General features: G+C 60.7%; 1 protein-coding gene across 1 annotated transcript; it reads left to right on the forward strand.

Moving 5' to 3' along the window:
- The first annotated feature begins 2,091 nt into the window (after positions 1-2,091).
- Positions 2,092-11,788, forward strand: TMEM8B (transmembrane protein 8B). Its single transcript, XM_056513541.1, has 13 exons — positions 2,092-2,200; positions 5,478-5,667; positions 6,734-6,941; positions 7,078-7,211; positions 7,346-7,605; positions 7,834-8,189; positions 8,489-8,585; positions 8,795-8,918; positions 10,184-10,326; positions 10,497-10,675; positions 10,762-10,908; positions 10,978-11,094; positions 11,286-11,788. Exons 1-13 carry the CDS (start codon positions 2,104-2,106, stop codon positions 11,619-11,621), a joined length of 2,388 nt encoding a protein of 795 aa, XP_056369516.1. The 5' UTR covers positions 2,092-2,103; the 3' UTR covers positions 11,622-11,788.
- The last annotated feature ends 334 nt before the right edge of the window (positions 11,789-12,122 follow it).

Consider the following 12,122-nt stretch of genomic DNA (forward strand, 5'->3'; position numbering starts at 1 on the left):
CCTCGCGGCCGGAGGGTAAAATGTACAGAGGGACAGGGACGGGAACGAGATGGGAGCGGGACGGGAACGAGATGGGAGCGGGAGCGGGCGGGGGGAGCGGTGGGACCGGGATGGGAAAGGGACGGGAGCGGGAGAGGGCGGGTGAAGCTGTGGGATCGGGATGGGAACGGGAACGAGCGGGCGAAGGGGTGAGACTGGGATGGGAACGGGACGGGCAGGGAAGCGGTGGAACTGAGACAGGGCCGAGGGGAGGGGACACAGTGGGATACGGCCGGACCAGGACTGGCCTTGGAAAACCATCAGGACAGGACCCCACCGGGGCACGGGCAGCGGCATGGGCATTGTTTCCCTCTGCTCACCTCGAGAGTAATGAAAACCCCCTGTGAGTCCTGCCAGGAGCACACCTGGTTTTCCGTGGCCCCAATTGTGTGATTATGGAGCACCCCATACGCCAGCGAGGTGTGGGGCCACGGGAAAGTCTCAAATATCTGGGGGTTGTGGGGTTGAAGTGCGGCTCCTGGAAGGATAGGATGTTCCAGTCTCCCCATCCCACCCTGCCCTTCCTCACACCTGCTTGGCCTTGGTGAACCCACTCCCACCCTATCTCTGTGCTCCTTCCTCCCCACAGGGTGGTTGCTGGCTCCCCATGAGGGACCCACCTGGCCCCAGATTCCCATGGGACTCTGATGGGACCCTGGAGCTTTTGGAGAATATCTGGAAGGGAAAAAAGTTCCCTTGTCCATTTCCCAAGGACAGCATGACCAGCTTGCTCCTCGAGGGACCACGGTCCTTGTACATCCCTATACCAGAGGCTACTGGCCCCAGAGCTGTGCCAGTGAGGTGTAGATTGGGGAGGGGACCCCCAGCCATGCCTGGAGGGGCTTCTGTGCTCTGGGAAGAGTTGCTGGGCAGTCAGACTGGGACATGGTGGGGTGGCTGCTCCTGCTGCAGCTCCCAGGGTGCCCTGTGGGGAGCACAGGATGGGAGAGGAACATTCCCATTATAGTAATCTGCTGCCTCTCTCATGGCCAAGGAGAATGGTGATGTCAGGAGAGTCTGGGGATGATGTCAGGGGAGTTTGGGAAAGTGTGATGAGATCGTTTCCAGTCAAGATGCCCTCATCCCTGCAGGAGGTGCCCAGGCCCCCTCCGTGGGACACCTCCTCTCTAAGATGCATACAACAATTTGCTATAAGAAGGCGGTGGTTCAAAACCACCTCTCTCCCTTACAGAGCTCCCCCCGGGGTGGATAGCCAGCCTCACTTCCCCCCATCCCTTTCCCTAATTCCAGGACATGCCATCAGCTCCATATCCCTCTCCGTTATATATTTCTGTGCCCAGGACATATTCCTGTCCCCAGGCTCGTGTCCCTGTCCCCTAGTCCCATATCACTGTCCCCAGTCATTGTTTCTGTCCCCAGCCCCATGTCCCTCTCCCCCAACCTATGTCCCTGTCTGCAATTCCGTGTTCCTGTCCCTCAGCCCCGTATCTCTGTTCCCAGCCTATCTCCTTGTCCCCAGCACCACGTCCCTGTCCCAAACCCTATGACTCCATTCCTGGTCCATATCTCAGTTCCAGAGACATGTCCCTGCCCTCAGTCCTGTGACCCCATTACCGGCCCGTATCCCACAGCACCATGTTCCTGTCCTCAGCGCCTTGTTCCTGGCCTCAGCCTGTCCCTGCCCCAGCCGGTGTCTCTGTGCTCTATGCCCCGTTCCCGGCTCATATCTCAGTTCCAGTCCCGTGTCCCGGTCCCTAGCGCCATGTCGCTGTCTCCAACCCTGTGCCCCAGTTCCCGGCCCGTATCTAGGGTTCCAGCCCGCTGTCCCTTTCCCGTAGCCTCCCATCTCCCTTCCCGCCCGTGTCGCTGTCCCCCCGTGTCCCGGTCAGCGCCGGGTCCATCCTGGGGGGAAAGGGCTGGGGGGGGACCGTCTCTCGGGACGGGCGGGGCGTGGCGCGGCCACCGGTGATTGACGTGCCAGGGAGCCAATGGAGGTGCCGTGGGTGGTCCTGGTGGGCGGGGCGGGTGACGTCAGGGCCGCCGGTGCGCGGCGGGGCGGCCGGAGGCGCGCGCCCCTCGGCAGCCGCGGCGGCGGCGGCGGCGATGGCCCGGCGGGGCAGCGGGGGCGGCGGGCAGCGCCCCCCGCTGCCGCTCCCGCTGCTGCTCCTGCCGCTCCTGCTCCTGCCGCCGCCCGCCGCCGGTGAGCGCAGCCGGGAGACCGGCGCGGGGGGCGCGGGTGCGGGGCGAGCGCGGGACGGGGCGCGGGAGAGCACGTCGAGGGTGCCGGCGCGGCGGGGGCGAAGCGATGCCGCGGAGGACGTGTGTGCGGTGGGTGGGAGGGATGCTGGAGCGGAGAGAGAGGGTCCGTGCGGCGGGACGAAAGGGCTGAACTCGGGATGGGTGTGAGGTACAGGAGCAGTGGGATGTGGGGTGTGCGCGCAGTGGGGCGGGTGAGGACGGAACACCGGGGTGTGTGCGCTGGGCAGGAGGTGTGGGGCGCGGGGCTCCGTGCGGCGGGACGAGGGATGAACTTGGCATGGGGGTGTGAGGTACGTGAGCCGTGGGATGTGGGGTGTGCGCTCAGTGGGGCGGGTGGGATTGGAGCACGGGGATGTGTGTGGTGGGCAGGGGGGCTGCAGGCACGGAGTGGGGGGGTCCGTACGGCGGAGCACAGGACAGCGTGCCATGGGGCAGCGGGATGAGCATATGTGGGCGTGAGGTATACGAGCAATGGGATGTGGGGTGTGCACGCAGTGGGGTGGGAGCCAGGTGAGAATGGAGCACGGGGATGTGTACGGTGGGCAGGAGAGCTGTAGGTGTGAGTTACAGGGCTCTGTGAGGAGCCATAGGGCAGAGGGATGAGCTTGGGATGGGTGTGAAGTACGCGAACAATGGGATGCAGGGTGTGCATGCAGTGGGGCAGGGAACGGGTGAGGTGCGGTGGGCAGAAGGGCTGCAGGTGTGGGGTGCAGGGGTCCATGTGGTGGGGCACAGGGGATGAGCTTGAGGTGGGTACATGCGTGGCTTGGGATGAGCTACTCGAGCAGTGGGATGTGAGGTTTGCACGCAGTGGGGCAGGATGCGGGTGAGAATGGAGCACAAGGGCGCAGCTTTTGGGGGATGGCATCCTGGGATGTGGGGTGCAAATGTGATGGGACATGGTGAGTGTGGCACAAGGGATGGGGCCAGCATGCAGTGGGGCTTGGAGCAGATATGCAGCAGAGTGTCCCCAGCTGGGTGAGGGGTGCCATGGGGCACAGGGTGCATGTACACTGGGACAGAAGGTGGGTGCGATGGGCACAGAGATGCGTGTGCAGGGAGATGTTTGCATAACGGACTACAGGGATGCCTGTGTAGACGGTGCTGGATGTCTGTTGAATGGGAGGCGTGGTTGTGTGTGCAGTGGGGCACAGCTTGCCCATGCAATGGGGCATGGTGACAGATGAGCAGTGGGGTGCAGGAGGACGCAGGCAGTGCGCAGGCAGTGCACAGGCAGTGGAACACCCTGGGAGGAAGGCGTGTGCGTGGGCAGTGAGTGGGCCAGGGGGGTTGCAGATGCAGGGCAGAAGGCTGTGTGTGTGCAGGGGGCCGTGGAGATGGACAGCCTGCAGACACGGGGGTGCCTGTCCAGCGGGACACACAGATTGTTCGGGGCATACATCGACGACAGTATGTGAGACCAGGAGCAGGCTGTGGGGCAGGGACCTGGCTTAGTGACCGAGATGCGGAAGGATACTTGGGGGCTTCGAGGGGCATCCCCTGGGAAGCGGGGAAGCTGTTTGGGGGCGGCCGGTGCCGGGGTGCAGCGGCGGGGAGGCAGCGGGAGCTGTGCGCGGTGCTGACCGCCGGCGCGGAGCTGTCCGCGGTGCTGACCGCCGGCCGCCCCCTGGGCTGTAGCACCGGGGTTGGGGTCCTGCGGCTCCGGCCGCTGGCCTGAAGCAGAGGGGCTTTGGCTTTTCTCCTTCCATCCACTCCGCTTCCATGGATAGCAGTCCCGCTCCATCCTCCAGCACCTTTCCCGTGCTCTGGCTGCACTGCCATGGCTCCTCAGGCTGACCCTCTGCATGCAATCGCTTCCTTCACCTTTCCCTGGGGGAGTAAACATGGGGTGGCTGCGCTGGGACTGGGTAGCTCCGGGTTCTTCCCCCAGGTCCCCTTCTGGAGTTGTGTTCAACACCCTCCCTGGGGTCTCCTGCCAGGTCACTGTCCCCACGTGGGGCTGTGGAGTGACCTGATAGTTCCTGGTGGAGAAATTTGGATCGGATGCTCTTGCATTGAGGAGACAGGCTCTTCATGCCTGGATTGTGCCGGCTGGGAGTGAAGGGGAGGGGGAGCTGCCTTTGTTCCAGACAAGGGAGCAGATGCGTGTCAGTGTAGAGCCTGCTGGGGCTGCATACATGCAGCACAAACACACGGGCACACAAGCACATGCGCACGCTCCCGGCCAAGAACATGTGGTGCAAAGCAGACCCTCTTCTCAGCTATCCCTCTTCCTGCTGGATGACTCCTCCTGGGCACAGACCTGCTCCCATCCCACCCTCTGCTGGCCTCCCCCTTTCCAGCAGTTTGTGAAGAGGGGTATCTCATTCTTGCTGTGCCTCTAAAGAAAAAAGGATGGGTCTTCCAGGCTGCCACTAGTGTAGTGTGGGAATGGTAGGTGAAGCTATGGCTGCTGCCTCAAGTCCTGCTCTTCCCTGTGACAAAGAAGAGGCTGTCTCTCTGCTGCTGGGGCTCCTGCAAATCGCTGAAAATCGACCTGTCAGGCAGCTGGTCTGGGGGAGGTGGCCCTCAGCTGTGCTGTGGGCTTGCAGAAGTGTCTTTCAGACATGGGGCTGTGCACAAGCACACACCCCCATGGACGTGGGTTTGCATGCCTCCACTCTGCTCTGTGCATGCAGACAGCACCCACGTGTGCATATGTGCACACATATGTGCACCGTTCCTCCTCCGCAAACCATGGGAGAGCTGGGAGGCAATGCAGGAAGTGCACTGCTTGCTCCTTCTTCTTGTGGCTCTAGAGTGAAACTCTGCACTTTATGATGGGCTCAGTGCTGAGCTTCCCCAGCAGGCAGATGAGGGACAATGTGTTCCTGTGGGAGCTGACCTGCTAGGGCATAGCTGAAGCCACGAAGAATGTCCCTTTACTTATTACAGGTAAAATGCAGGAAGCAGAGCATGAGCAGCCAAGGCCATGGGCTCCTCAGGCTACAGCCTATCAGTGCCCACAGCTCAGTGAACTGCACTTGAGGCAGTGCTGAACCAGGAATGATGCAGACTGTGCCAGGGCTGGGAGACGCAGCTGGGGACAGCTGACAACAGCCCTGGGGATTCACTGTCCCAGCCCCTCTTGCCTCCAGGCTGCTGGACACTTGTGACATATTCAGAGTGTGGCTGGTGGGCCTGCTCTGGGGAGGGTGCTCCAAAACCCCCTCCCCAGTCCTCCACCCTAGTGAGAGCCCCTTGGGTCTCCTTTGCAGATGGGCTCTTTGTGACCGACTACTTCACCCGAACACCACGCAAGCTCAGCCCCTTCCGCTCCTTTGCCAGCATCGAGCTCTTCCACTTCCACATTCCTGAGGACACAGTCATCGCCGTCTGGAACCTTATCACCTTCAAGGAGCAAGGTGGCACCTTTGGGGATCAATGCCCAGACCGTAGCATCACCGTGTGAGTAAGCAGCCTGGCCTGCCTGTATCCTTCCTGCCTCTGCTGCTCCTGCCTGGATTTGCCCCACAGCTTGCCTGCTCTTGCCTGCTTCTTTGCTTCCACAAGCACGTGTACATAGAGTCAAAGAATCATAGAACCACAGAATGCTTTGGGTTGGAAAGGATATTAAAGATCATCTTGTTCCAATCTGCCACCATGGGACACGTTCCACTAGAGCAGTTGCCAACTGAGTACCACGCAGCTGCTCGCTCATCCCCCCCCTGCTCCCCCGGTGGGGAGGAGAATCATGGAAAAAAAAGTAATACTCGTGGGTTGAGATAAAAACAGTTAACTAATCAAAATAAATATGCCAATAACACTAATGATAAAACAGCTACAAAAATAATAGTAATAACAACAGTAACAAAAAGGAGACAGAGAAATAAAACCCGAAAAAGATGAGTGATTCATCACACAGTTGCTCACCACATGCTGACTGATGCCCTGTCCCCCAGCAGTGGTTGGTGGCTCCATGCCAGCTCTTCCAAGTTTATACACTGGGCAGGAGGCTCTATGCGGAACAGAATATGTTCTATATGGTATGGAATATCCCTTTGGTCAGTTGGGGTCAGCTCTCCAGGTCATGCTCCCTTCTGGCATCTTGTGTACCTGCTCTCTGGTGGAGCATGGGACATTGAAAAGTGTTTTAGGGTAAGCACGGCTGAGCAACAACTGAAACGTCAGTGTGTTATCAACATTGCTCTCATACTAAATCCAAAACACAGCACTGTACCAGCCACTAAGAAGAAAACGAACCCCATCCCAGCCAAAACCCAGACAACATGTACGCTCCCTCCCTATGATTCATCTTCCCAGGACCAATGCAGGCTCCACTCTTTTGTGCATCTCATAGATGAACTGTTTTGCTTGAACACCCACTCAGGAAAGCTCAGTCTCCAGAAAGGTCCCATCTTACAGATGGCTTCCATGATGTGTTTAAGCGTAGAGGAAGACACCCACACACAGGACATACCGGCCCTGCCACGATGCCCAGCCTACACCGTGCTGACTGCTGTCTCTCCTGCAGGTATTTCCGCTCAGGGGCTCCCTCTGTCATTAACCCGCTGCACACGCACTTCCCCAGGGACACGGCCGTCCCTGGCTCCTTCGCACTGACCCTCACCTGGACCCTGCCCAACCGCACCACGGGAGTGTTCAATGTCACCAGCCCACTGCCCGGGGACTGGTTCCTGGCTGCCCACCTGCCCAAAGATGAGGGCAAGATCTCCGTTAAGGTGAAGGGCCTGGAGGGACCGTGGTGGGGCAGGGCTGGGGTCTGGCTGCTCTGGGCTGGCAGTGCCTGGGGCAGGTGTCCCAAGTGGGGGCAGTGCCCTGTGCCCCCTGCTCCGTGCTGACTCTCCTCTGCTGCAGGGGCTCTACGAGGAGTGCCAGTATCTCTTCCAGCCACAGCTCATCGTGCAGCGCCTGGTGAACATCGCCGTGCTGTACCCTGGTCATGTCACCGAGCAGAGCATGGCTCCCCACAACCGTTCCTGCCTCTACAAGTGAGTGCCACAAGGTCTCCTAAGGAGGGGGCATCCTCAGGGTGGGGAGATGAGGGTGTCCCATCCCTCTGGCTTCCCTCCCCAGCCCTGTTAGTCCACAGTGATGGCCACAACCTGGCACTGCTGTCCCGCAGGGTCTTTGTGCCCAGCTACACATCGCGAGTGCTCGTGGAGGTGCTGCAGTGCCGTGGGGCTGAGGGCTGCCCACTCTGGCTGCGTGTGCGGGCCAAGGCTCCCCCCCTGCACAACTCCACTACACTAGACTGCCGGGAACACACTCCCTGCCAGCTGGCACAGGACCTGCCCTTCTGGCAGCACTGGTACTACGTGCTGGTGGAGAAACACCCTGGGGTGCCGGGCACCGTCTCCTTCCAGGTCACTGTGCAGCTCACAGGTGAGGGGTGTGGGTGCAGGCATGGTCTTTGGTGTGGGGGTTAAAGGACGTTCACTGGATCTGTCTGCAGCTGGGCACAGGGTTGTACCTGGCTCTGCTGGGGTGGGAATGCTGTGAGGTGTTTGGGGTGGGTTGCAAATGGAGATGAATGGTGGGCAAGAAGGGAAGGTGGGAACTAAGAGGGGCTGGAGCTATGTGGTCCCCAGGCTGACTGCTCTGTGCCTCCAGACTGTTCCCGACCCAGCCTGGCCCGACCACCGTTCCTGCCCTCCAGCGCCTCCATGAACATGCCCCACTCCTTTGGCTCTGCGGGCGGGCTGGCGCTGGGGGACAGCCCTCCACCCACCAGCCCCAACGACACCAAGCACCCCATCCCCATCCCTGTCACCTCACACGCTGGAGAGCGGTGCTGGCCTGTCCGGCCCACGCTGCGCAACGAGCTGGACACCTTCTCCGTCCACTTCTACATCTTCTTCGGGCCCAACGTGTCCGTGCCGCCTGACCGCCCCGCTGTCTTCGTCATCAACCTCCTGCCAGTGCTGGACAGTGGTGGGGTGCTCAACCTGGAGCTGCGGCTCAACGTGGTGAGGTGGCCACTTACACCCTGAATGGGGCAGGGTAGCTCGGGGCAGGGAGCAGGATGGGAGATGGGTGATGTCAAGGTTGCAGCAGGGCAGGGAGTAGAATCTGGGGTCATAGGCAATGGTTGTGAAGTTTTTGGGTGATGGAGGATGGATTAGGATGCTCCAAGGCCCAGGTTCAGGGTGTTCTTGGGTGAAGGGCAGTGGGTTAGGGCACTGCTAGTTGGTGTGCTGTGATCCAAGTTCTGTCAGAGCAGGGGACATCACTGGCACTGGTTTAAGGCCATCTCCTCTGCCATCAGAGCTCCCTGTGTGGCGAGAATGTGACAGTGTTTGGGTGTCTAAACCATGAAGTCCCACTGACATCCAGTGACAACACCTCGGTCACCTGTGAGACAGGTAGGCTGGGCTGTGCATGTCCATCCTGCCATGCCCATGGGGTCACACCCACCCGTGTCTGGCAAGAGGCTGGGTGGGGGGAGGCTGCAGGGACCATAGGGGCATGTGGCCCTGAAGCTTGGCACCGGGTACTGTGTCCCTGCTCCAGCTCTGTCCAGGGCAGGGGGCTGCACCTCGTTCTGCTCACTCGGAGCTCTTCTGGCCCACAGAGTCTCTGGCAGGCTTCCTGCTCTCCGTTAACGCCACAGCCAGCCTCAGCCGCCTGCGGATTCCCTACCCACAGACGGGCAGCTGGTACCTGAGCCTGCGCTCGCTCTGTGCCACGGAGCACGGGTAAGAGCCCCAGCACGTCCCCTCCCTGTGCCCCGAGGGGGGTGTCCTCACCGTGACCCGTGCCGTGGGTCTGTGGGTGTGCCTGTCCCCTGCGCTGCGTGTCCCCGCTCATGTGTGTGCACGTGGCTCTGCGGGCTTTGTGTCACCGTGCGAGCGCTGCGTGGGCACGGATGGCTCCATCTCGCGTCTGCCTGGCCATCTGTGGGTCCCCGCGGCTCTTCCCTCTGTCTCGCGGTTAGGAAGTGCTTGTCAGCTCGCGAACGCCGGGCATCTGTCGGTGCCTCTCCGCCTCCGCGGCAGTGCCCATCTGTACCCGTGCCTGGGAGGGGACCGGGCTCTCGCTGGGAGGACAGGGCTCTGCTCTGCTTGTGAGGGGGCATCCCTGGCCAGGCTGGGGCTCTGCTCAGCATCTCCTGTGCTGTAGCTCTGCTCCTGGCCTCTGTCTGCCTGCAGCCCTCTGGAAGAGTGAGGCTGGTGTGTGTGTGTGTGTGTGTGTCTGTACGTGCAAGGATGCACGAGTGCAGATGCTGCTGCATGCATGTTTGGGTGCATGTGTGCAGCCAGCTCTGTGTGCATATTCTGGTTTGCACAAGCAGTCTGGGCTTTGCTCAAGCAGTCTGGGCTTTGCTCAAGCATTCAGGGCTTTGCTCAAGCAGTCAGGGCTGTGTATGTTCTGCACACACACATGTGCAGATTTGGCTGTGTGAGGACACAGTCATTGAACAGCAGACACAGGTGCAACTGGCACTGTGTGTGTATATTTTTGAGTGTTGGGGTTCCTGTGTGTGCTCAGCCCACAGCTGGTATGTGCTGTCGTCCTGTGCTCCTGGTTTGCTGAGGAGGTGCTGGCAGTGCCCAGAATCTTGTGTATGGGCAGCACAGGGCAGTGGGATTGGTGTGCCTGCCCTGACTCCTCTGATGCGTTTCTAGGTCATGCTGAGTTGCCAGCCATAGCTAGTTCTTCCCTGATGGGTTCACACACGGGCATTGCAGGGCAGGGCGTAGTATTTGCACAGCAAAATCCAAATTAAATAGGAACCGGCTGAGTGTGCTGCTAAAGGCAGAGGGACTTTAAGCATGGCCACGTTCCATGGGGACCAGCTCTCAGCTATCATATGCAGGACCAAAGAACCTCATTTTCAAGGTTGCCCGGTCCCTGGGTCTCCCATCACCTGCCAAGTCTGGGTGCGACAGGTGGCTTTGGTAGAGGCAGGAGCTGCTCAAAGGCACAGGGCGAGGGCTGACCCCCTTCTCCCACCCCGCAGGTTTGAGCCCTGCACCAACGTGACAGCTGAGGTGTACCTGCGCGCCTACCTCTCCCCCTGCATCAACGACTGCGGCATCTACGGCCAGTGCAAGCTGCTGCGCACCAACAACTACCTGTACGCTGCCTGCGAGTGCAAAGCTGGTGAGAGCTGGCCCACAGACCCCCAGATCCTGCCCTTCTCCTGCGGGTCTCCTGTCCCAGTAGTCCATTCATGCCAGGTCTCTGCGGTGTGCTGGAAAGGGGGTTCCCTGCTGCACCCCCCCAGCCCCTGCGGGTGCCGCAGTGCTGACGGCTGCTCTCCCTGGTCACAGGCTGGAATGGCTGGGGCTGCACGGACAACGCTGAGGCTTTCTCCTATGGCTTCCAGCTCCTCTCCACGCTGCTGCTGTGCCTCAGCAATGTCATGTTTGTGCCTCCCGTGGCCATTGCTGTCCGCAGCCACTACCTCCTAGAAGCTGCTGTCTACATCTTCACCATGTTCTTCTCCACTGTGAGTGTGGCGTGGGGCAGCTGAGGGGCAGGCAAGGGGCTGGGGTTGTGCAGGGAAGCTCTCACACCCTTTCCCTGCTACCCCAGTTTTACCATGCCTGCGACCAGCCAGGCATTGTGGTGTTCTGCATCATGGAGTACGATGTGCTGCAGTTTTGTGACTTCTTGGGCTCTCTCATGTCTGTCTGGGTCACTGTCATCGCCATGGCCCGGCTCCAGCCCATAGTCAAGCAGGCAAGTGTGGGGAGGGGGCATGCAGAGCAGGAAGAGATTTATCCTGATGGGTGCCCTACTGCCCCACAGGTGCTGTACCTGCTGGGAGCCATGCTGCTCTCCATGGCTCTGCAGATGGACCGTCACGGGCTCTGGAACCTTCTGGGGCCCAGCCTTTTCGCTTTGGGGATCATGGCCGTCGCCTGGGTAAGAAGGTGTCCCCTTCTGTCCTCATCCTGGCTGCCCTCAGCATCCTGCCCCTGCCAGCATCTCCCCTCTGCTGCCTTCACCCTTCCCCATGAGCCCCTCTCCCTTGCTGAGGGATGTCACCAAGGCACAGAGGTTGTGCCTGTCCCTGCTGTGGGTACCCCTTCCATCCTGTCCTCTCCCCACCGCAGACGGCTCGCACCATCCGCCGCCGCCACTGCTACCCACCGACCTGGAAGCGCTGGGCGTTCTACCTGTGCCCGGGAGCGCTGATCGCGGCGGCGGCCGTGCTGCTCTACGCCTTCGTGGAGACAGAGGAGAATTACTTCTACATCCACAGCATCTGGCACCTGCTCATCGCCGGCAGCGTCGGCTTCCTGCTGCCGCCCCGTGCCAAGCCCAGCCGGCGCCTGGGGCCGCTGCCCCGGCGCAAGGGATGTGGCTACCAGCTCTGCGTCAACGAGCAGGAGGAGCTGGGGCTCGTCGACCCCGCTGTGGCCTCCATCAACAGTATTTGTACCAGCTGATGCTGATGCCAGCTCAGACTCCTCTGTCGTGGACAGCAGCCCTGTGGGGCTTGGCACCCACTCTCTTTGCTGGCCACCCACCTCTAGGAGTGCCAGGACTCCTCTGGGCAGGCACACAGCCACCTGTGCCAACCTGTTCTTCCAATTACAGCCTGATTGAACTTGTCTCCAGGGGTTGCTGTGGATCAGTCTGGGGCAGAGCTGTGGGGCCTCGAGGCTGAGCTGGGTCAAATTCCTCTCTTTGCCAGGCCATGGAGGTGCTGAGGGGATGTGGGTGGGTTTGGAGGGGAGGATTGGCAAGCGTCTCTGGCTCTCAGTCAGAGCTGCTACTCTGTGGTGGCTCTCTGGAGGTGATGCAGCTCCCACATAGAGCAAAGTGGCTGGCAAGAGGTGGGGAGCAGGGGCTAAAGTGTTTTGGCTCCTGGCATGACAGGTTGCAAGGGTGGGATGTCTTTGTTGGGGCACTCACAGGATGGCTGTAATGTGAGACCCAGGAGCAGC

The sequence above is a fragment of the Oenanthe melanoleuca genome, chromosome Z, assembly GCF_029582105.1.
Source record: "Oenanthe melanoleuca isolate GR-GAL-2019-014 chromosome Z, OMel1.0, whole genome shotgun sequence".
Taxonomy (NCBI): domain Eukaryota; kingdom Metazoa; phylum Chordata; class Aves; order Passeriformes; family Muscicapidae; genus Oenanthe; species Oenanthe melanoleuca.